This window comes from Dipodomys spectabilis, unplaced genomic scaffold (genome assembly GCF_019054845.1).
Source record: "Dipodomys spectabilis isolate Male_0828 unplaced genomic scaffold, ASM1905484v1 ptg000004l, whole genome shotgun sequence".
In the NCBI taxonomy this organism is placed as follows: Eukaryota; Metazoa; Chordata; class Mammalia; order Rodentia; family Heteromyidae; genus Dipodomys; species Dipodomys spectabilis.
The window spans coordinates 2,268,364-2,291,483 of record NW_024870681.1 but is presented as its reverse complement, the minus strand read 5'-3'; the positions used below and the strand labels follow the sequence as shown (position 1 = coordinate 2,291,483).

At 44.7% G+C, this 23,120-nt stretch overlaps 1 protein-coding gene across 1 annotated transcript in view; it reads right to left on the bottom strand.

Annotated features, from left to right (window-relative positions):
* Kiaa0100 (KIAA0100 ortholog) overlaps positions 1-22,919 on the bottom strand; it is a 36,248-nt gene extending 13,329 nt beyond the window's left edge. The window contains exons 1-26 of the mRNA XM_042692070.1: positions 22,762-22,919; positions 21,865-21,994; positions 20,260-20,309; positions 19,825-19,972; positions 19,583-19,701; positions 19,299-19,359; positions 18,427-18,616; positions 17,558-17,681; positions 17,278-17,402; positions 16,964-17,031; positions 16,715-16,860; positions 15,408-15,526; positions 15,141-15,304; positions 14,728-14,986; positions 13,836-14,041; positions 10,885-11,977; positions 9,893-10,084; positions 9,549-9,751; positions 9,279-9,397; positions 8,941-9,161; positions 8,117-8,307; positions 7,906-8,005; positions 7,558-7,760; positions 5,017-5,311; positions 1,525-1,682; positions 517-723 (exon numbers count right to left, since the gene is read on the bottom strand). Coding sequence (XP_042548004.1) covers positions 517-723; positions 1,525-1,682; positions 5,017-5,311; positions 7,558-7,760; positions 7,906-8,005; positions 8,117-8,307; positions 8,941-9,161; positions 9,279-9,397; positions 9,549-9,751; positions 9,893-10,084; positions 10,885-11,977; positions 13,836-14,041; positions 14,728-14,986; positions 15,141-15,304; positions 15,408-15,526; positions 16,715-16,860; positions 16,964-17,031; positions 17,278-17,402; positions 17,558-17,681; positions 18,427-18,616; positions 19,299-19,359; positions 19,583-19,701; positions 19,825-19,972; positions 20,260-20,309; positions 21,865-21,994; positions 22,762-22,829 — 4,959 coding nt within the window. The 5' untranslated portion in view covers positions 22,830-22,919. The remainder of the gene's footprint in view (positions 1-516; positions 724-1,524; positions 1,683-5,016; positions 5,312-7,557; positions 7,761-7,905; positions 8,006-8,116; positions 8,308-8,940; positions 9,162-9,278; positions 9,398-9,548; positions 9,752-9,892; positions 10,085-10,884; positions 11,978-13,835; positions 14,042-14,727; positions 14,987-15,140; positions 15,305-15,407; positions 15,527-16,714; positions 16,861-16,963; positions 17,032-17,277; positions 17,403-17,557; positions 17,682-18,426; positions 18,617-19,298; positions 19,360-19,582; positions 19,702-19,824; positions 19,973-20,259; positions 20,310-21,864; positions 21,995-22,761) is intronic.
* Positions 22,920-23,120: the final 201 nt, after the last annotated feature.

Genomic DNA, 23,120 nt, shown 5'->3' with positions numbered 1-23,120 from the left:
AATCAGCTTGAATCCACCTTACTCTAATGCTGCTGGTAAATGAGTATCAAAAACTATATTATTATGTGCTCATAGCACAGAGAGGACTACTGACATTCAATGAGTTATTATTCTGTTAAGCAACTCATATTATCATCAAGTCTTCCAGCTGTTCTGGTAGAAGGAGTAACAATAGAAAACTAGGGATTTAATAAGTCTCCCAAATTCTGCTAACCAGGCTGGGAAGGTGGCTCAGTGGCAGAGCACTTGCCTTGCATGCCTGAGGCCCTGGGTTCGATTCCTCAGCACCACATAAGCAAAAAGAAAAAAGCCAGAAGTGGTGCTGTGGCTCAAGTGGTAGAGAGCTAGCCTTGAGCTGAAGAGCTGAGGGACAGTGCCCAGGCCCAGAGTTCAGGCCCCACGACCGGACCCAAAAAAAAAAAAAAAAAAAAAAAAGCTCAGGCATAATGCTCAGGACTAAGTTCATGCCCAAGGATCAGTACCAAAAAAACAAAACAAAAACCAAATTCTGCTAACCTCCAGCCAGAGTTGTCGGCCATCCTGCTCAGTAGGGCTGCTTTCAGTAGTGGCAAAGTATTGCATACCATCTAAAAGGCAAGTCCATGATGTCTTTTGCTTCAATGTATCACCATACCAAGCAGGATGGTGTTGGCACTGCAGTAGCTGGGCTTTGGCAGCTGATACAATGACACAACCTTCTGTCTCTGCTCCACGAAGAACCATCTATGCAAGATACAGAAGCAGAGTTAAGCTACCAATGAAGATGAAAAGCCTAATGAAAGTAAGCTATCAATTGTTGCAGTTGGGTCTAGTTTTGGTTTATTAATGAACTTTACTGGCTTTTAGACATGGAAGCAGGAACGAAAATATTTTTGGTGCTCTATCCACCATTGTTTAGAGGAGAAGTAACACTGGGATTGATGGCTCACATCAAGAAGTTTAAGCTTCAGGTAAATAGTGGAACTTTATGTCAAAAAAAAAAGGGAGGTGAGCCAGGTACCAGTAGCTCACAGTAGCTCAAGCCTATAATCCTAGCTACTTAGGAGGCTAAGATCTGAGGATCGTGATTCAAGCCAGGAAAATTCATAAAACTCTTATCTCCAATAAACTACCAGAAAACCGGAAGTGGTGCTGTGGCTCAAGCGGTAGAACGCTAGCCTTGAGCTGAAGAGCTGAGGGACAGCGCTCAGGCCCAGAGTTCAAGCCCCATGACTGACTTAAAAAAAAAAAAAGAGGAGAACCACTCACTGATGGCTCAGGCTTATAATCCTAGATACTCAGGAAGCTGAGAGCTGAATATCACAATTTAAAGCCAGCGTAGGCAGGAAAGTCTGTGAGACTCTTAGCTCCACTAAAGCCACCAAAAAAAAAGCTGGAAGTAAAGCTGTGGCTTAAGTAGTAGCGCACTAGCCTTGAACAAAAGGTCAAGGACAGTGGCCAGGCTTTGAGTTCAAGCAAGCAGGATAAGCAATATGATACGGTAATGATCTACCAATACTGGGGTGCTCTGTAAAAAGAAGGTACCTGGCAGTTGACCAGCTCAATAAGGCAGTTTCGGTTGTATATGTCATCCGTCTGGCAGGCAGCAATGCCACACAATTGATCACTCATACCTGACTCCTCTTCTGTGAATACCACAAACCTATCTGTCTCTTCAATGAGCTTCTGTAACATGTAAGCACCTGTACAAGAAACAGGAAATAAGGAAAGGTCACAATTTGAAAGTGAAAGGACATATGCAGGGCCAAATTGATCTTCCTTCTCAATTTCTCTGGCTAGAATACATCCTTCCCACCTGAAACTCTAGTCCAATCCACTCCTTCCAACCTTTGAGCTCCAAAGTGAAAATTAGAATTAGCATTTCATTTTCTCTTCAATGTTAAATAACAGTAACAGATTCAGTAATGGAAACAGAAATGCTGGGTAAGTATTTTCTCTTAGGCAAAAAACGAGATTACCATTTTTTTTTTTTTTTTTTTGTGCTGGTCTTGGGGGTTGAATTTAGGGCCTGAGCACTGTCCCTGAGTTTTTATGTTCAAGGCTAGCACTTTACCACTTGAGCCATACCTCCACTTCCAGCATCTAGTGGTTAACTGGAGATAAGAGTCTCACAACTTTCCTGCCCAGGCTGGCTTCAAACCATGATACTCAGATCTCAACCTCCTGAGTAACTAGGATTATAGGCATGAGCCACAGGAGCCTAGCACAGAGCCTTGCATTCTTGCTTGGCTTTTATTGCTCATGGCTAGTGTTCTACCACTTGAACTACATCACCAGTCTCACATTTTGCTGATTAATTGAAGAACCTCTAGGACTTTACTGACCACAGTGGGTTTTTTTGTTTTGTTTTTTGTTAGTCATGGGGCTTGAATTCTGGGCTTGGGTGCTGTCCCTCAGCTCTTCAGCTCAAGGCAAGCACTCTACCACTTGAGCTACAGCGACACTTCCGGTTTTCTAGTGGTTTATTAGAGGTAGGAATCTCACGGTCTTTCCTCCCAGGGCTGGCTTTGAACTCTGATCCTCAGATCTCAGCCTCCTGAGTAGCTAGGATTACAGGCATGAACCACCAGTGCCCGGCTCCACAGTGGTTTTGAACCTTGATCCTCTAGGTCTCAGCCTCCTTAGTAGCTAGGATTATAGGCATGAGCCACTAACTATGGGCAATCTTTGTTTTTTGTTTTTGTTTTTTTTTGTCAGTCATGGGACTTGAACTCTGGGCCTGAACGCTGCCCCTCAGCTCTTCAGCTCATGGCTAGCACTCTATCACTTGAGCCACTGTGCCACTTCCAGTTTTCTGAGTGGTTTATTGGAGATAAGAGTCTCATGGACTTTCCTGCCCAGGCTGGCTTTGAACTGTGATCCTCAGATCTGTCTCCTGAGTAGCTAGGATTACAGGAGTGAGCCACCTGCACCGGCAATCCTTGGTTTTTTGAAAAAGGGTATCATTATGTATATTAAGCTGGCCTTAAATTCACTATGTAGTCCAGACTGGCCTCAAAAGCACAATCCTCCTCTTTTCATCTCCTGAATATTGAGATTATTGTTATGACCTTTATTTCAAACCATTTGTTAGACTCATGTAGATGTCCCACTGCAGCCACAAATTCAGCATAAACTTCACCTCTCAGATATTTAATCTGACTCTCCTATTTCTTTTTTTTTTGGGTCGGTCGTGGGGCTTGAACTCTGGGCCTGGGCGCTGTCCCTCAGCTCTTCAGCTCAAGGTGAGCGCTCTACCACTTGAGCTACAGCACCACTTCCGGTTTTCTGGTGGTTTATTGGAGATAGGAGTCTCACGGTCTCTCCTGCCCCGGCTGGCTTTGAACCGCGATCCTCAGATCTCAGCCTCCTGAGTAGCTAGGATTACAGGCGTGAGCCACCAGCGCCCGGCTTTGACTCTCCTATTTCTACATTACTGTAAACAACATCAGTCAACAGACTCAAAACTTCAGTAGTTATCTTTTTCCCCCTGCTTTAACTCATCCTCCCAATCAGAAGCCAATCTCCTAAATACATATAACATTTCTAATCCATCCCATCTCCATTCTCACTGCCTCTACCTGTTCCAACGCTTGATGCTTCTTGTGAGACACCATGTTTCCTAATTTACCTCTCTACCTCCAGTTTCTTCCCCTCCAGTCCTCCTACACATCACTGCCAGATGTATCTTTCTAAAAGTAAAACTAATGACACATCTCTATTCAAAAACTTTCAGTAGAGCTGGGTACCAGTAACTCATACCTATGTGATCTAAGATGTGGTAGATTGTGGTTTGAAACCAGCCTTGGCAAGTAAAGTCCTTAAGACGTCATCTCCAAAATAACAAGTGAAAAAGCTGGGCTGCATGAAAGATTCAAGTGAGCAAGCAACCTGAGCAAGCAGGAGGCTCTGAGTTCAAATCCCAGTACCAAAATAAACAAGAAAAACAGCTGGGCATGGTGGCTCATTGTCTGTAACTCTAGCCACTCAGGAGGGCAGGCAAGTTTCTGAGACTCTTATCTCCAACTTACCACCAGAAAACCAGAAGTACAGCTGTCACTCAAAATGGCAGAGTATTAGCTTTAGGAAAAAGGCTCAAGCATGGCACCCAGGCCCTGATTTCAACCTCCAAGACCCCCCCCACACACCAAAAAAAAAAAAAAAAAAAGAGAGAGAGAAAGAGATAAAGAAAGAAAGAGGGAAGGAGGGAAGAAGAGAGGGAGGGAGAGAGGGGAGGGGAAATAGGGTCAAAAAAAAAAAAAAAAGAAATAGGGTCAGTGGTACAGCATTACCTGGGTTTTATACTGTATTGTAAAAACAACAAAAACAAACGTGGGGCTGGGAAGGTGGCTCGGCAGTAGAGTGCTTGCCTTGCATGCATGAGGCCCTGGGTTTGGTTCCTCAGCACCACATAAGCAGAAAAGGCCCGAAGTGGCACTGTGGCTCAAGTGGTAGAACATTAGCCTGAGTTGAAGAGCTGAGGGACAGCACTCAGGCCCAGAGTTCAGGCCCCATGACCAACAACAACAAAAAAAAACAAACAATTCTCTAACCCTTTACCTTACTCATCCTGTTTTCACCCCAGCTCTCTATCTGATCCTCTTCTCTTGGCCACAGGATCAAACCTTTTTTTTTTTTTTTTTTTGGGTACAGTTGTCGGGCCTGAACGCTGTCCCTCAACTTTTCAGCTCAAGGCTAGTGCTCTACCACTTGAGCCACAGTGCCACTTCCGGCTTTTTTTCTTTTTGCTTATATGGTTCTGAGGAATCGAACCCAGGGCCTCATGCATGCAAGGCAAGTGCTCTACCACTGAGCCACCTTCCCAGCCCAGGATCAAACCTTTTAATGCCCCTATATCATTAGTTATAACATTAAGGTGTCTTAACATGGAAACACAATAGTTTTATCTCTACATCTAGATAGATCCAGACATGATTCAGACTTTTTCAAACCCTTCTCAAAACCCATACCTATTTATGCAAACCCATATCCATGTTTTAAACCTGAACCCACAGAATCTTGTCTACCCTAGCCTACCTCCTGATGATCCCTTATCAGGACGTCCACTGAAGTTAGGAGTGTTGACATGAAGTGGGACTGGGTCACTAGTTAGAACACCTCGCTTTGGTTTTTTGGCTGACATCTGAGGGTCAATCTTTAAGCCCTTTAGGGCCTCAGTAGAGAGATTACGTTTGAGTACAGCAGCCTTTTTGTAGCCATCATACAATCCAAAAGCAATGTCTCGGTTGGCGGTTGTCCAAGAAATCCGTAAATCTACCAAGTACAGCTGGTGTGTATGAAAGGCAGGATCTCCATTTCGAGTAGAGAGCTCCTAAGAAATAGAAAAGAACCTCAGCAAAACGTGGACGAACATTACCACCATTGCTTCTGTATTCCAGATGGGAAGACACAAGCTTCTTAAATAAGACATCTGTACTGGAGGAGACAGAAAATCCTGGAGAAGAAAAACAAAGCAGTCTTAGCTGGTATATTACATTACATTCTAACTATATTTAACAAATTTTATTTTTTGCTGGTATTGGGCTTGAACTCAGGGCTTGGGCACTGTCCCTGAGCTTTTTTATGCTCAAGGCTAGAATTCTACCACTTGAGCTACAGCTCTACTTTCAGGTTTTTTTTTGTTTTATTGGAGATAAAAGTCTCACAGACTTTCCTGCGAGAGCTAGCTTTGAACCACAATCTTCAGATCTCAGTTTCTTGAGTAGCTAAGATTAGAGGCATGACCCACTAGCACCTAGCTAAATGACAGAATTTTAAATTAAGCTGGTTATCATGGTAACAAGCTAGTAATACCACACTCAGGAGGCTGAAGCAGAAGACTTGAGAGTTAAAAGCCAGCTGGAATACATATGTAATAAGACCATGTCATAAGAAAATAAATAGCCAGACACCAATAGCTCACGCCTGTAATCCTAGCTACTCAGGAGGCTAAGATCTGAAGATCATGCGAGGTTCAAAGCCAGCCCAGGCACAAAAGTCCATGAGACTCATCTCCAGTTAATTATAGAAAAAGCTGGAAGTGGTGCTATGGCTCAAATGGTAGAGTGTTAGTCTTGAGCAGAAAGGAGTTTAGGGACAACACCCAGGCCCACTTTGAGCCCCAGGACCAAAAAAAGAAAGAAAGAAAGAAATAGGTGAGAGCAGGAGACCTTGAGAGTTCAATTTCAAGTATTAAAAAAAAAGGAGATAATATAAATATAATAAAAAAATTTCAATTTAAAGTCATTCCCTAGTTGGAGAAAGTCAGCACTAAATGAGGTGCTAGTTAAAAACTGTTATGCTATTTCCTGAAGGACAAGACACTACCTTTAAAGGAGGAGAAGGGTTTGGGGAATATAGCTCATTGGTAGAACATCTACCTAATATGCATAAGGCCCTGGGTTCAACTCTCAGTAATAGGTGGGAAAGAAAAAGTTGTTAGGTCTGGGAATGTGGCTTGGTGGTAAAATACTTGCCTGCCAGGCACAAAGTCCTGGGTTCAATTCCTCAGTACCACATAAACAGAAAAAGCCAGGAGTGGTGCTATGGCTCAAGTGGTAGGGTGCTAGCCTTGAGCAAAAGAAGCTCAGGGACCATGCCCAGGCCCTGAGTTCAAGCCCCAAGACTGGCAAAAAAAAAAAGTTGTTAAAGGAGAAAGAGGAAAGGAATTTGGGGGTCACTGAGTGTATGTGTGTTACACATTGAACTCAGTATACATGTTAGACAAGGACTCTACCACTGAGCTACAACCCCAGCCTAGGTATTTTCAAAGAAAGATCTAGCTAGCATGGTAATACTAGCTGGGAACGGTAGTAGTGCACACCTGTAATACCTGTATTCATAATATTAAAACAGGAAGATCTCAAGTTTGAGGCCAGCCTGGGTTACACAGTGAAACCCTGTCTCTAAAAGAAGTGAGGGAGGACACAATATAACTAAATCAAATGGGTATCATAAATTAATGACATACATGCTTGGAATATAGTTAGGAACACAGCCTAAATATGGTCTTAATCGCTGCACCTGAACTCATGTTCAAGCTTTAATTCCCAGTGTAATTAGGTCTAAATGAGGATATGAGGATGGGGCCTCATGATAGAACTAGTGCTCTTTTAGTTTTTTGTGCTGCTCTTGGGGCTTCAACTCAAGAGTTTGGACGCTATCTTTGAGCTTTTTTTTGTTATTGTAGTTCAAGGCTAGTGCTTCATCATTTAAACCACAGTTCTACTTTCTTCTTTTTTTCAGTCTCATGGATTTTCTTGCCCAGGGTAGCTCCAAATCACAATCCTCAGATCTCAATCTCCTGAGTAGCTAGGATTACAGGTGTGGGTCACCAGTGCCCAGCTCGGATTAATGCTCTTGTAAGAGACACCAGAACCCATTCACACATTTGCACTCCTTATCATTCCCCCATCCCTAGTGCCATTTGTGGATGGAGGGCAGTCACCTGCATGTCACAGAGACAGGCCCCACTAGAATCTGACCATGCTGGCAGCCTTCAGTAGTAGTCTATAATATTTTGTCCTAGCAGAGAAAGACACTTAAAGTAAATGAGGTACAAGAGACTGAAGTTAATACCTCCTCAGACGTGCGATTGCTGTGTCGTTGGTAGGTGAGGGAAGACAGGCTCAGTAGGTGGGTCTTTGTTACCAAGGGATCAAGGCAGTGATCAGCATTCTCCTCGGAGGGCGAGGCCATCAGGTGAACAGTCACCTGACTTAGGTCACTCACCATCTGAGTCACACTCCAGTCAGAGATGAGGCGCCGCATCACTGTACCTGCTGTGAAAAGGAAGCACAAGGTCCATGCAGAGAAGTATGGAAGGATAATGTGAGCTGTTAAAGAGGAAGGAAATGGACCAGAACAAGAAAGAGGAAAAAGATAAGGAACAGGCTAGGAGAATATGAAGGGAAAGACCGATCTTACCTTGAGGAATAAGCCGCTGAGTCCCTCGAGTGAAGACATGGCCCTGACTACACTCAATCTGGATGCCCCGTTGCTGGGCAAAGGAAGCCCAATAATGCACCTGTGGCAAGAAATCGTAAGAATAAAGAAAGGATGGTGAGAGGAATAATTAAGGGGCCTGATTAGAAGAAGATAGGAAAAGGGACAAAAGTTAAGATGTCAAGAACTTGACCTGCAGCTGAGGAAAAAGTGCAGTATAGGAAAGCTGCTTGTAGTGCTGGCCGAGCTTCTTCTTGCTGGGTTTCAGGTTATTGAAGAGCTTCCCCCTACAAATAGGTCTTGTGACACTAGTCCAAGTTGCCCAGAAGTTTTGCATCCAGCGCAGAGTACTACTATATAGCAGAATTCGGGGCTGGGATATTGCTTGAAATGGAAAAATACACATATCTTAGCTATGGCCGAACATATAAGAAAAGCTTAAAACCTACCCACTCAGCCTCATAGTCACTACCTATAACAAGGAGCTATGCTTTTACCTTCTGCTATAGTCTGAATGTTTATATACCTCAAATTCTCATGTTGGAAATCCTAAACTCCTAGATGAAGGTATTAAGAAGTGGGCTTTCTGGAAATGGGGCTGTGGTTCAAGTGGTAGAGAGCTAGCCTTGAGCATAAAATCTCAGGGACAGTGACCAGACCTTGAGTTCAAGCCCCAGGACCAGCACACACGCATGCACGTACTATGTGAATATACAACAAAAAGGTACAATCTATGAGGGTTGTATTCTCACCAGATTGAACCTATCAGAACCTGGATTTTGACCATTCCAGACTCCAGAATGTGAGAATCAAATGTCTGTTGTTCACTAATCACCCAATTTATGATATTGGTATAGCAGTCCAAAAAGATACTAACCCTCTAGGGAAAAAAGATCTAACCAAATTCTCTGCCCTTCCTTTGTGTTCCCTCTCCTTCCTTCAAGCTGAAGTAAGCCCTCCGCGTCCAAGCCCATCCTTTAAGCCCTTCCTCCCCATTACCCCAGACCTAAGCCTCACTCCCACTGTGCCGAGTCAGATCCATCTTGATGGAGAGATTGAGGTTCTCTGAGCGAAAGGCCCGGTAGGAGTCATGGAGCTGGCCCAAGGGCACCTCAGGTAGGAACGCTGGGGCTCTCAGAGTGACACTGTGGTGATCATGAGGGTTCCCATGGCACAGCCACTGCAGGTCCAGGGTCATGTAGAGGTCAGGCAGGTGAAGGAAGCAGCAGTCGTCATACCTGCCTCACAAGGGAGCCCCGGCCCTCAGTTACCTGGTCACTTCCCCTTGGGTCTTCCCCTCTCCCTCCACCCTGAATCTCCCACCCTGCTGAGGCTCCACCCTTCATTCCACTCACTTAGAGGCTGTTCTCACGTTGACATCCAAGTCACCTTTGAACACAAACTGACCAGGTTTCCAGTGAAAAGAAAGGTGGCTCCATTCCCAGTGCATGTTTTCAGTTGTATTGTATGGATCCTATAACCACCCCCAAGAACATGGTAAGGTATGGGTACAAATGCCATTCCCATCTCCCAAATCAGGACCTTTCTCTCATTCCCCCAGATGCTACACAGGTCCCAATCATATCATCATCCTAATAAGAAAATGACTCTACGGGACATCTCACCTCAGTGGCCAGCTGATGCAGGTTTGCCTGTTCAATGTCCATATGCCAGTCCCCATGGAACAAAAGGCGGCTCTTGTCCCACCAGGGCAAAGGTGGACTGGGGTCAGCTGAGGGCTTGGTCAAGAGGTCCACACATTGGCCAATCAGTGTCCAGGCTGGATCCCAGCATGGGCCCCATACCACTGTATACTGGAAGATTTCCGCTGGGATAGAGAAACAAAGGCAATAGGTTATTACATAACTTCACCCTGCTCTCCCTCCTTCACCCCAAAAGGTCTCCACTTACCTCCCACCTCAGCCACCAGAAATGCCCCAGAGCCAAACCAAGTATCCCTTCTACTCACAGTGAAAGTCATGGTAGAATTTGAGTGGTGGCATATTCCTCTCTACTGCCACATTACCCCATGGAAGTCCCAAGTGTAGTATCTGACGTCGACGGGAACAAGGTTGACCGCTCTGTTCAGTGCCCACAAGTCTACCCATAAGCCGCCAATCTCGAATCTCAAACAGGTACCGTGGATAGTCTCTGATCCGAACTGTTGTTATAAGGAATATACAATGGCTATTCAGTGATTGTCTTAGCATTCTCAGGCACTGTTTTTCTTTGCCACTTTTACCCATCCATGTTCAGTCAACTGTGAGATGAAGGCTGGCAATGGGTTAGGTAACAACACTTTGTAAAGAAAAGTCATAGAGACTCTGGAGAAGAAGAGCACAGAGATGCAGGAGCCACAATAATTTTAAAGATCACTGTTCTAAAACAAAAAAAAAGAAAGAAAAGAAAAGATTACTGTTCTAAAGACTGGCTTGGTGGCTCACACCTGTAATTCTAACTACTCTGAATGCTGAAATCTGAAGATTGTGGTTCAAAGCCAGCCTCGCTAAGAAAGTCCCTGGGACTCTTATCTCCAATTAACTACTAGTAAACCAGAAGTGTGCTCATAATGGTAGAGTGCTAGCCTTGAGCAAAAGAACTCAAGGACAGTGTCCAAGCCTCAAGTTCAAGCCCCATGACTGACAAAAAAAAAAAGATGACTGTTCTAGTTGTCCTTTATGTCAGCCAAGCAGTTTCAGGGTGAAATTCAGGAACAAAAACAGGGAAGGGGTAGGAAGTGGCGCTGCAGCTCAAGTGGTAGAGCGCTTGCCTTGAGCTGAAGAGCTGAGGGACAGTGCCCAGGCCCAGAGTTCAAGCCCCACGACCGACAAAAAAAAAAAAAACAGGGAAGGGGAGCCTATCTATCCCATTCCACCCACCCCAAAAGAGCCACAATTCCTAATATAAACTTGTTTGTAATCACCAACAGCAGGCACTACAAATAAGGAAAACACTACTTACCCAGGAAAGTCTTAATACTACACTTGAGCATGCGACACCACTGAATGACAAGATCTATTCCTTCAGCAGGAAAAGGGCTTCCTGGATCAAGCTCTTGAACCTGCTCTAGCACACGCTCAGGTCCATGAAAAGAGGTATCTGCCAGAGCTACCAGCTCTAGCCCTGCCAGGCTCCAAGTGAGCAGTGCTCGGCGCATGGGTGTGTTGCCATAGAGACGACGGGAGCGCTGGATGTAGATTTCAATGTTTTTTCGTTCTAAAGAGGCATAGAGCTCCTCAATTTTTCGAGCAGGCAATAACTCTCCATGCTGCTTCCGAAGGGCAGCCACTTTAGCATCCAGCAGCTGCAGCCTTTTGGCACTTTCTTTACTTTCATCCTTCATCAGTTCATAGTTATCATGAAGTTTCACCTCAAAAATGTCATCCAAAAAAACCCATGAGAAGTGCTGAACCTTCAGGAGAAGATCAGGTGGGAGTGGGGCTGGGCTTGGAGAAGCCCATACATGAGTCCCTTGATGGAGCCCCTTCAGCCATTTTTGCACTCCCACGGCCTCATCCAGAGTTCGAGAGAAATCATACTGATAAGGGAACTCCACTGAAACTGAACCAAGGGAGAGGAGCCAAACACGATTTCGGAGGGTCTGCAGTGTAGGGAAGGGATTCCGGTGAAGGATCATCTCCTCTAGCTCTGGTAGCAACTGTACCTCCACCTCCTTGAAGTTGAAAATGCTATTACCATCAAAGCCAACAGCCAGCTCTGGGCAATAAGCCTGCAGTGAACCTCCATGCCGGTTCAGTGACACACTCTCTGTAGCTAGGGTAATGAACTTGTCCTCAGCTACAAAAGCTGTCAATTTAGCTGTGTTCACTTCCAGTGTCAGGCTTAGCAGCCGCCTAGGTAGAGATGACTCAGGGGGACGATCTTGTGGCTCAGAATTGGTTTTTTGAGTCTCCAATTCAAGGGATGGAACTGCCTTGGGAAATACAGTGGCTCTTAGTAAGTCTCGGCACTGCAGGGTAGCTAGGACATGCTGGTACAGGTACATGTGATCTGGGGGACTCCAGAGTAAGGTCAGTCCTGCGCCACATTGAACCTTTAGAGTGAAAGAAAAAGAATTTATCAGTTACCATGTCTCAGTACAGTACAGACAGCAGGGATTATACGTGCATAACTGGCTCAAGAACCATCTCCATCCACAAGTCTATCCTGTAATTAACCATACTAATTACTGCCTTGCTTGGTTCCCCTTAGAGCTAATATGCTGAGCTAACAGTTGTCACTTACCCTTTAGTTTTCAACTGTATACTAACTTGTCTGAGAGTAGGAGCCAGGCATTTTAATATTATGGTATCTGCCACAGTATGTCCAGCAGACACTCGTAGCTGTATTCTAGTAACCATTGCAATTTGAAATGTCTCATGAACTGTTTGAATCTTAAATTGTTTGTCCCATAACACAATCCAGCAACTGTCTTAGGTGAAAGTATACCTCAAAGAAGAAAATGAATCTTTGTCAAGCTTGAAAGACAAAGTCAGTTCTGACTGGCTAAGTGGATAACAAAAATTTACATTTCAGAAGAGGTAAGTTCGCTCAAAGTCTAATCTCTAAAAAAGGAACCTCTTCAGTTTCTAAAAGAAGAAGTCTGACAAACAAGAAAAAAAGCAGGGGCTGGGAAGGTGGCTAAGTGGTAGAGCACTTGCCTTGCATGCCTGAGGCTCTAGGCTCAATTCCTTAGCACCACATAGGCAAAAAGGAAAAAAGCCGGAAGTGGCGCTGTAGCTCAAGTGGTAGAGCGCTAGCCTTGAGCTGAAGAACTGAGGGACAGCGCCCAGGCCCAGAGTTCAGGCCCCACAACCGGACCAAAAAAAAAAAGCCCACCTTCCTCTAAAAAGAGGAAACTCATACTCTGAGAAAACACATACTGGAAAGCCTCTCAAAAATTGTAAATGGGGATGGTGGGGTGGGATGGGAAGGGATGGGAAGGGGAAACAAAGGAGGAGGCAATAATGCTTGATAAGAAATGTACTTATTACCTTGCCCATGTAACTGTAACCCCTCTGTACGGTATTTTCACAATAAAAATAAATACATACATACATAAATAAAATTGTGAATGCACTGGGCACTGGTGGCTCACATCTGTAATCCTAGCTACTCAGGAGCCTGAGATCTTGAGAATCACAGTTCAAAGTCAGCCTGGGCAGGAAAGTCCATGAGACTTATCTCTAATTAACCACCAGAAAATCCAAAGTGGCACTGTGGCTGAAGTGGTAGAGTGCTAGCCTTGAACTGAAGAGCTCAGTGACAGCGCCCAGGCTGAGTTCAAGCCCCACGACTGACAAAAAAAAAAAAAAAGTGAATGCCTCTATCCTCAGATCCCTTCTAGCCTTCTGAGGAGCCAAAACTTGAAGAAATTAATACCAGATTATTGCCTCTTGTTTTTCAGAAATTTATACTGTATTATTTATACTTGAAAGTATATATCTGGTATCTCTCTCCTCAAACCTGGAGCAGGACAGACTAGAAGAAGCATAATTTAAACCAGTTGACCATAAGTTGTAATTACCAAAGCTAGGCACATAAATGTTTAAATATTCTTTCTCTAGTTTCGCACACACTTACAATTCCACAGTAAAAAGTGTCTGTAATGCCAGCTACTCCAAGGATCACAATTCAAAGCCAGCCCAGACAGAAAAGTCCGCAAGACTCTATCTCCAATTAACCAGCAAAAAAAACTGGGCTTAGAGGCATGGCTCACATGGTATAGTGAGCAATGAATAAGCAAACGAAGTGAGCTTAAGTACCTGAGTCCAAACCCCCATCCTGACAAAACCAAAAAATACTTGGTGCAATTTTTCCCCCTTAAGTTTCACAACACAAGATAAACACAGAGAAAGGCTTTAAATGGCAGGAAAACTCAGCCTAGCCTCACCTCCCAACAGGTACATTACCTCTAGAGAGCGGATGCTGCTGTGATAGGTAAGGGAGAGCATGGAGAGGCTGAGCACTGGAGTTGGGATGTCAGGAGCCTTGCAACAGGGCTGCATTTTCTCAGTAACTGACTTCACTAGTGCAAGAACAAGCCCTTGAATTCCCACGGTGGAGGTCTCAGCACTGCCCAGGATAGTCAGTGTGTCCAGTCGTACCTCCAAAGCACCTAATATCCAGAAACCATGTCAATCTTGGTACTCAGCTCTAAAATGGCAACTTCTGTCCTCACTCTCCTTCCTTCCTATTCCTCACTCTCCTTCCTTATTCCACTTACTCTGGTTATCTTTGTTCTCCAAACCTTTCCTAAATTTATTTCTCATGTCTTAGGTAAATTTTCCCTTTCCTCTCTTTAACAGTATCCAGCAAAGCCAAAGAAGTTCCCTAACTCATACAAATTGTCCAAAGATATATACACTGTTTCCTAGAACTAAATATACTAGAAAATAAGAAACCATACAGCAGCCAGGTGTGGTAGTGCATATTTGTAATCCTAGCACTTTAGAGACTTTAGCCTAGGGAATTCAAGTTCAACAATAGTCTGGGCTACATAGTAAACTCAAGCCCAGAGTGAAGTATAAGCAAAACCCTGCCTTGAGGAAAAAAATAATGACATAGGTAGGTCTCATTCTCTTGACATCAAAGCTAAGTCATTTTTTTGTATGCTTTACTTGATATGTATTTTTCATAAGTCCTTAAAATAGCAAGAAGTCTAACAGTTTTATAGGACTTTCAGTATTTCATCACTTCAATATAAAAAAAATTCCAGATAATTACCTTCCTCAAATAAGGAGACTAAACAGCATAATCTACTTAGTTTACCCATGTCAGCACAGGCCCTCCTGCCCCACTTACCAACCAAGGCAGAAAGAGTGAACAAATTCATATTCTCCACCTTCAAGTCCACCTTCCACAGTAATGTCACAGATTCTCCAAATGAAGATTCCCTAGAGACAACTGACTTCCCAGATTGTGGACTCATCAAGGATAAGATACGAGACAGACATTGAGCACAGGTATCTGAAGCTTCTACTTGAAGTCCTCGGATGGTACAATCAAGAAAGAGGGTATCTGACTGGGTGTTAGACAGGCCAAGAGGTTGATTATAGCTACCCTAGGAAAGAAGCAGAAGGACTGCATTGAATGCATGCAGATACAATTTTTGTCATACTCTGATTTATCACATACGATCAAGATAATTGCCAGTGTTCTAAAGCATGTCAGGACAGGTATATATGAACCCCTACTCAACCAAAGCCTCTACCTACCTGTAGTGTGAAGGAGTCCAGGACAAGCGCTTCACCCCAAACATGCATATTAGGTGGATGTGGTGCTCGCTGAATGTGGGAGTCACTGCCCACACGCCAACAGAGATGATCTACAGTTAGCACACTCCGCTGATGGATACTTTGTGGCCTGAGGTGCTGGTAATCTAAAAAAAGGTGGGAAAGAATTTCTCTGAGCCACTGTGGCCATCAATTAGGCCTAGCTCCACTACTGAACAAATTCTTCTTTATTTTCCATCCCAGTCTTACCCAGAGAAATGGAATTGAATCCCAAGGCAAAAGGTGGTGTATCTCCAAGCTGAATGGAAATGTTGACATTGGAGATGGAGGTGCCAAAGATGATGGGAGCCAGGATCTGGGGGAAGACTCTACACAGGAACAAGTTATCATTGTTTGATATACAGTAACTGCTCAAATCAAGGTAATGCTTATATATATTTTTATCATTCTTAGAATGAACTATAACTAAAAAGTAAAAGACTAAGCTTGTCAGCATGCTGTTAGTCCCAATAGCAACCTGCAGGAACCCCAGAAAAACATGAACATGAAATTTCAATTTTCATAGCGAAATTCAGTGAAAATCAGTACTATCACATAATTCAGTCTTTCTTCTTTTTTCTTCCTCTTTTTATTGTTTTGGCATAATACTAGGGCTTTAACTCAGAGCTTCACACTCTTGCTCAAATTTTTTACTCACAGCTGCTGCTTTTTACAAATTGAGCTGTACCTCTACTTCCAGCTTTTTGCTAAATTGGAGGTAGGAGTCTCATGGATTTGTCTATTTGGGCTGACTTTGAATCTTGAGTCTCAAAATTATCAGCATTCCAAGCCGCTAGGACTATAGATGTGAGCCACCAGCACCTGGCTGACTCAACCTAATACAACCAAGAAGCATCACTTTCAAGCCATTTACCTTAAGTCCAATATACTGTAAGATCACTTTGTAGACCTAACACTGACACCTAGAACCTAAGGTAGGTAAGGCAAGACACTGTTTATAATTTAAGTTCAACAAATTTTCATTTTGTATAAGGCACTGTGGGAACTGAGGACACACAAAAAAGGACATCTTCCTGCCATCAAGCAGTCTAATCTGATGGGGGAATATATAAAATAGGATTGTACTGGCCATTAGTGGCTCACGTCTGTAATCCTAGCTACTCAGAAGGCTGAGATCTGAGGACCGCGGTTCAAAGCCAGCCCGGGCAGGAAAGTCCATGAGACCCTTATCTCCAATTAGCCACCAGAAAACCGGAAGTAGCATTGTGGGAGCTGAAGAGCACAGGCCCAGAGTTCAAGCCCCACAACTGACACAAAAATAAAATAGGATTGCTTCTAAGATTAAGATTTGGGGAAGAACAATAAAGTATATATTTAAGAGCTGGGGGCATGGAATTTGCCTAGCATCAAGAGGCCCTAGGATCAACCCACAAAACACACAAACACAAACACATACACACATACACATACACACACATACACACACACAACACAAGATACCACTTTGGATAAAAAGAGAATCCTGAAAAAATGGTGGCTTGAAAAATTAAACCGACCTCTTTTTCCTTTGCTTAAGAACAGATGAACTAGACCCTTGGGTCTCCAGTGCTAGCATCTGCAGCCAGTGAGAAAATTCCTGGTGCCGGTAATGAATGATACAAGTGTTCAAAACTAGAGAGGCTGAGAGGTCAATTGTGGTCACCTGGAATAGAGAACCAAACTGAGTTTGGGTTTTATTTCTTTAGCTCATAATACAACAATGCAGTAAGAACGCAGAAAGTAAGATTCATGGTACCACAGTATACCTGCACACTAGCCTTGAGTGAGTTGAGGCAGACAATCCGTTGACGACTTTGGGACAGCAACAACCCATCTGTAAGAGGCCAGAGAACAGATCAAAGGAGAACAAAGGGAGGGCAAGAGGTTAAAAAAAAAAGGAGGGGGAGGGGCAGAGACACAAAAATAAACCAACACTCATGAGTTGAGACTATATTCTCAGTATGTTCCCTTCCCTTTCTCCTTAGTTACACAAAACTAAATTAAAGGAAACCATGTGGAGCATAAGCCAAAGGAGTGCCTAATCCCATCATTCTCAGTGCCAGTACCCCCATCCATAAACCTTCTAGTAGGAGTTCAGTGCTCATCTGTGCCATATCTGAGTCTGCTGTGAAGTTTCGAAGGGGTAGCTGATCCTCATCACGATGGTATAGGAAATGCAAGACCTTCAGTGTCCAAGTCAGGTGCCTGGTGGACCAGAGACAGATTCTGGCTCAGAAAGATGTAGAATGCCATTCCTACTTCCTTTCTCCATACAGACAAGCTCAGTGCAGCTGCTAGATTGGTTGCAGAGATCTTATATAGTTTGCATCATCACTCCACTCTGTCAGGAGAGACCTCACCTCTTTTGACTATTCATGGACAACACCACACTTGTATTCTCCATCTTCACTTTCACTTGGTCTGGTAGCAGCTGGAGGAGGTATAGGCCAGGCAGAGTTGGCTCAGTCAAGTTTTCTGTCACTTCTGAAAATATGAACAAGCAACAAACAGGAGAGCCATCAATTCTTAATACTCAATTCCTTTAAGCCTTACCTTCTTCAACTAAATCCTCCCACACGATGTAGGCAAAGCAAATGCCCAAGCAAAACCACAAGTCAAATGTACCACAAATCCATGTATCTAGTATATATCCAGAGTATGGAGAGTAAGCTGGTATAATGGAAAGAATGTAGACTTTAGGTCTAAATAATTTAAGCCTTATTTTCACTATTACCTAGATGTATAACCTCAAGCAAATTACCAAGTTAACTGTCCTAGACTGCCTTATTTGCAAAATACTGAGAGTTTAGAAAAATATATAATATACTGCTATATAGTTCTTTTTTTTGGGTCCAGTCGTGGGGCCTGAACTCTGGGCCTGGGCGCTGTCCCTCAGCTCTTCAGCTCAAGGCTAGCACTCTACCACTTGAGCCACAGTGCCACTTCAGGCTTTTTTCTTACGTGGTGCTGAGGAATCGAACCCAGGGCCTCGAGCACGCAAGGCAAGTGCTCTACCACTGAGCCACCTTCCCAGCCCTCTGCTATACAGTTCTAATTCATGATAAGATATTCAGCTCAAGGAAATGTCCTATTTCTTCTATCCTCAGAGTCAAAGGTCATTATAACCAATGACTCACACGGATATGTGTAATAAAAACAATTCTTTGTTTTCTTCCAAAATAACTCCTGAGAACAAGGCAGCCAAGAAGTTTAATGATTGGTGCTTTACCTGAACAGGAAACAGGCTTGGATGTCTGGCTTGGGCCTTGACACAGTAGCTGACTATGGAAGAGTCCCTCATGTAGCTCAGCATGGAGAGTCCACACATCTACAGTGATAGCTTTTAGATGCCAATTGCTAATGCCAACCTTTAGACACAGGTCCAGGGCCAGTGACAACTCCACTAGGCAGGTATCCTCCTGTAGAGAAGATACACTTTTTGTTGTTGTTTTGGGGCTTGAACTCTGGGCCTGGACGCTGTTCCTCAGCACTTCAGCTTAAGGCTAGCATCCTACAACTTGAGCCACAGAGCCACTTCCAATTTTCTGGTGGTTAATTGGAGATAAGAGTCTCATCGATGAAGCGGGCACCAGTGGCTCACACCTGTAATCCTAGCTATTCAGAAGGCTGAGATCTGAAGATCACAGTTCAAAGTCAGCCGGGTAGGAAAGTCCATGAGACTCTTATCTCCAATAAACCACTAGAAAACTGGAAGTGGTACTGTGGCTCAAGTGGTAGAGAGCTTGTCTTGAGCTGAAAAGCGCAGGGACAGCGCCCAAGCCCAGAGTTCAAGCCCCCCGACCAACCAAAAAAAAAAAGTCTCACAGACTTTCCTGCCTGGGCTGGCTTTGAACTGTAACCCTCAGATCTCAGCCTCCTGAGTGGCTATGATTACAAGCATGAGGTATTGGAACCTGGCTGGAGGATACATTTTTTTAATTATGTATAGGGAGTCTAACCACAATGGTCTGGAAAACTGAATACTGCCTTGGGGAAAATCCATATAGGGACATCCATAGAAAATATAAGCCCTAAGCTCCTTCATACTTTATATTCAGGAGGAATCAGAAGGAACCATTAGAATAACCTTGGCATACTCACCAGCTGACCACTCTTCAGAACTTTGCTGTTGATCTTAGATAAGCTCACCTCACAGATTAGCCTATAAGAGAAAAATCAAAACACTAAGACTACTTGGCCCCTTCCCACATCATCTACCTTCTATCAAGTTCTTTTGCTTAGAAGGGATAAAAGTAGAAATACCTAATCCTAGCCTCTCCTGTTGCAGAGAATTTAACTCGCTGATAAAGAGGCTTAACATCCACTTTCCATGAAGCAACTCAAAGAATGATACTATTACCAGATCCTCTCTACCCAGTACTTACCTTTTCCCATCACTATCCAAAAGAAATCTGCTTCTACTGATCTGAATGTGCCACAGGGACTCAGAGGTAGCTACCTTGAGAACCATGATGTTTATAGCATCTACATGAATGGAAAATAGCTGGAAGAAATGAGCAAGGATGAGCAATAATTAACATCAAGGTATCACTCAGCATCATGTCCCAAAATAGGAGAAAAATCCACCCCAATTCCAAATGCCTTCCCTTAATAGAAGTAGTCTCACTTGGCAGATGATCTTCAACAAGGATGGGCTGAAGGAAAGTGACTTTGGATCCACCCCAGTGTTCTGAGGAAATGGAGCAGACAGGCCAGAAACCTTCTGCAGATCCGTTCTGATGCGTACTTCTCCGAAGCATAGGGCAACATAGTGTCTATACAGAACAGAAACCTCACTGTCACTGGGCCATCCCTTCCATAGCAGTCTCTTCCCAGACCTCACAATCATCCTCCCAATCTCCCCAGAAATAAAGCTCAAATCACACAGTCTAAATAGTTGTTGGTTTCTGTCTCACAAAACAACACTCAGACTAACATGGAGTGTCCGGTAAAAACCTATCTCCTTCCTTGGGCTAAAAGGCCTTTGTAGAAAAATCTCATTCTTGAAATTTCAATCCCAAAATATTCCCCAAGGAGAAAAGTGAGGATATAGGGTACTCACGGCAGATCATGGCTAAGGAGTTTGCTGGAAATCCACAAGTTATCAATTTCCTAAAAACAATGTGGAAAAAAACTGTATATAGTTGCTAGGTAAGCAATGAGAAGCTTTATGTGGGGGAAAAAAAGTATCTGGATCACAGAAAGAGGAAGTTTTATTCACCCTCCAACTAAATATGTCCTATTCTGGGGCTGGGAAGGTGACTCAGTGGTAAGAGTGCTTTGCCTCTCATGGATGAGGCCTTGGGTTCTATTCCTCAGCACCACAAAAACAGAAAAGGCCGGAAGTGGCACTGTGGCTCAAGTGGTAGAGTGTGAGCCTTGAGCTAAAGAGCTGAGGGACAGCACTGAGGCCTAGAGTTCAAGCCCTACAATAGACCAAAAAAAACAAAAAACAAAAACAAAAACCCCACTATGTCCCATTCTATTTCTACTGGTTTCTCTGCTCAGCACTGGGTATCTTGTTCTATTTCCTCTCTTAAATTAGAACGGTAAGCTTTTCTGTTTCTGGTTAGCTTTCTTCTGTTTCTTTCTTATATTCCTTGACACTTTGTGCCCTATATTCTTTTTTTCTACTATTCTTTTGAATTAACCTACATTTGTGATATGAGAGAATATTATTCTGTCATTTGCATACATATACAAAGTGTACTTTAAACAAATTCACCTCCTCCATCATAGTCTGACCCTTCCCTTTCTTGTCCCTTCCATAAACTTTTTTTTTTTTGGTGCTGGGTAGTGGTACTTGGGCTTGAACTCAAAGGCCCTTGTTCTCACTTGGATTTTTTCATCATGGCTGTCACTCTACCACTTGAGCCATGCCTCCACTTCCTCCCATAAACAATTTCTGTGACAGTCCTGGGGCTCGAACTCAGTGCCAGCATGCTGACCCTGCTGGCTGACCCTGAGCTTTTTTGCTCAAGGCTAGCGCTCTACCACTTGAATCACAGCTCCATTTCCAGCTCTTTTTGGGGGGAGGGTGATTAACTGGAAGTTAAGAGTATCATAAACTTTCCTGCCTGGGGTGGCTTTGAACCTTGATCCTCAGATCTCAGCCTCCTTGAGTACAATTACAGGCATGAGACACTAGCACACAGCCCCATAAACAATTTTAACTGAACAACTTGCATTCATTCCAGTGTCCCCCAACTAGCCTATGATTATCTCAGCAAAGTAGTAACAAGAGTGAGTGAGGTTACCTAAGTAAATCACAAGGATTTTTTTCACAGAGTTTTATTAGCATCAGTTATGCAAGGAGGGGATTTAAATGCATGTATGCAAGTAAGGATCTTTTTAAGATATTCATGTAGAGAGCTTGAGTTGCATGCCCAGTACCTCAAGATTTACAAAAAAAAAAAGGAATTAAAACTTGTAATTCAGCAGGAAATGACAGCACAAGCTTGTAATGCCAGTACTCAGCAGACAAAAGCAGGACTGCAAATTTAAGGTCAGCTTGAGTTGCATGGAACATTCCAGGCTGGCCTAGACTAAAAAGCAAGACCCTCTCTCAAAACAAAAACAAAAACAGGTTGAAACCCAACTGGATAAACCTACCCTTCCCGCCCCCTCCTCCGCCCAACACACGCCCAGGGCGATTCCCAGAACTCACCACTGTTTGCTGGTGCTGCTGAAACTTAAGACTGACATTCTGGATCCAAAAAAAGCGGAAGGAACCGATCTTTAGCTCTGCTTGCAGCTTTCGCTGACACCACCTGGTGGCCAACCGGACCACAAGCCACCTGCAGAAAAATCTCTTGAGTTCTTAAGGCCCTCTTCCAATTATGGCTTCTCACACCCCTTGTTGGTCCAGACGGCTGGGCAAATGGTCGTTTATCCTGTCTTCTAAGGCATTGATCACACAATCTCATCCACATTAATCAGAACCCTAGGCCTCCACTTCCAGGAAACCAGAAAAACTAAACCCCACCCTCCAAGACAGGGCCAAAAAAAAAAAAAAAAAATCAATCCCTCAAATCCTTAGGAATCCTAGGTAGAAAAAAAGCCCCTAACAAGAATCAAAGTAGAGGCAGCCGTGTCAAAAGTGCTACTGCACATCCCAGAGGGTCTCAGGGTCCGCCCCCCACCCTCTAGACAGGTGCTCTTCAGGAGGCACTAGGAGGTCACACCCGGCCAGCTCAAATGCCGCTCGGCCCGGGACAGCCAGTCCTTCTCCTGACCTCGCTCCCCTAGGGCGAGAGGTGGAGGGGACATTCGGGGCGTGAGGAGCAGGAAAAGGAGACCACCGAGCGATGCCCCTTCTTCAGGCAGCCCTATTCAATTCGTAGTCTCTCCGTTCCTTCAGGCCCCGCCCGCCCCTTCCGTCTCCCCGCAATCGAATCTCTCCCGGTACCTAGACCGCGCGTCCCCTCCCCTCGCCGCGCGCCCCTGCTCTAGGCCCACCCCCTCCACCTCACCCAGGATGACCTGCGCGCGCCCCCTCCTCAGTCTCTGCCTCTCCCCGCTCCTCCACCCCCACCCCCGACTGTGGCGGCAGGAAGCCCCTCACCGGCCTAGGAAGAGAGCGCTAAGCGCAACCAGCAGCAAGACCAACAGCGCGAAAAGCAGCAGAGGCATTTAGGTCCGGGTCCGGCCCGGCCTGGCCCCGACCCCCGCCATGCCGGGCCCCGACGCCGGAACCGTGCAGCGCCGCCCGCGGGCCAACCAGCCGCGCGCGCAGAGGCAACGCAGAGCGAGGGAGCGTTGGTGCGCGCGCGCGCGCCCCGCCCCCGGCCGCTCTCCCGCCAGCCAGCGGCCTTCCACCGCGTCCCGCCCCGCTCTCCGCCGCACGCCAGCCAGCCAGCAGCCTTCCTGCCCGGCCCGGCCCGCCCCGCTCCGCTCTCCTCCGCGCGCCGGCCAGCCAGCCAG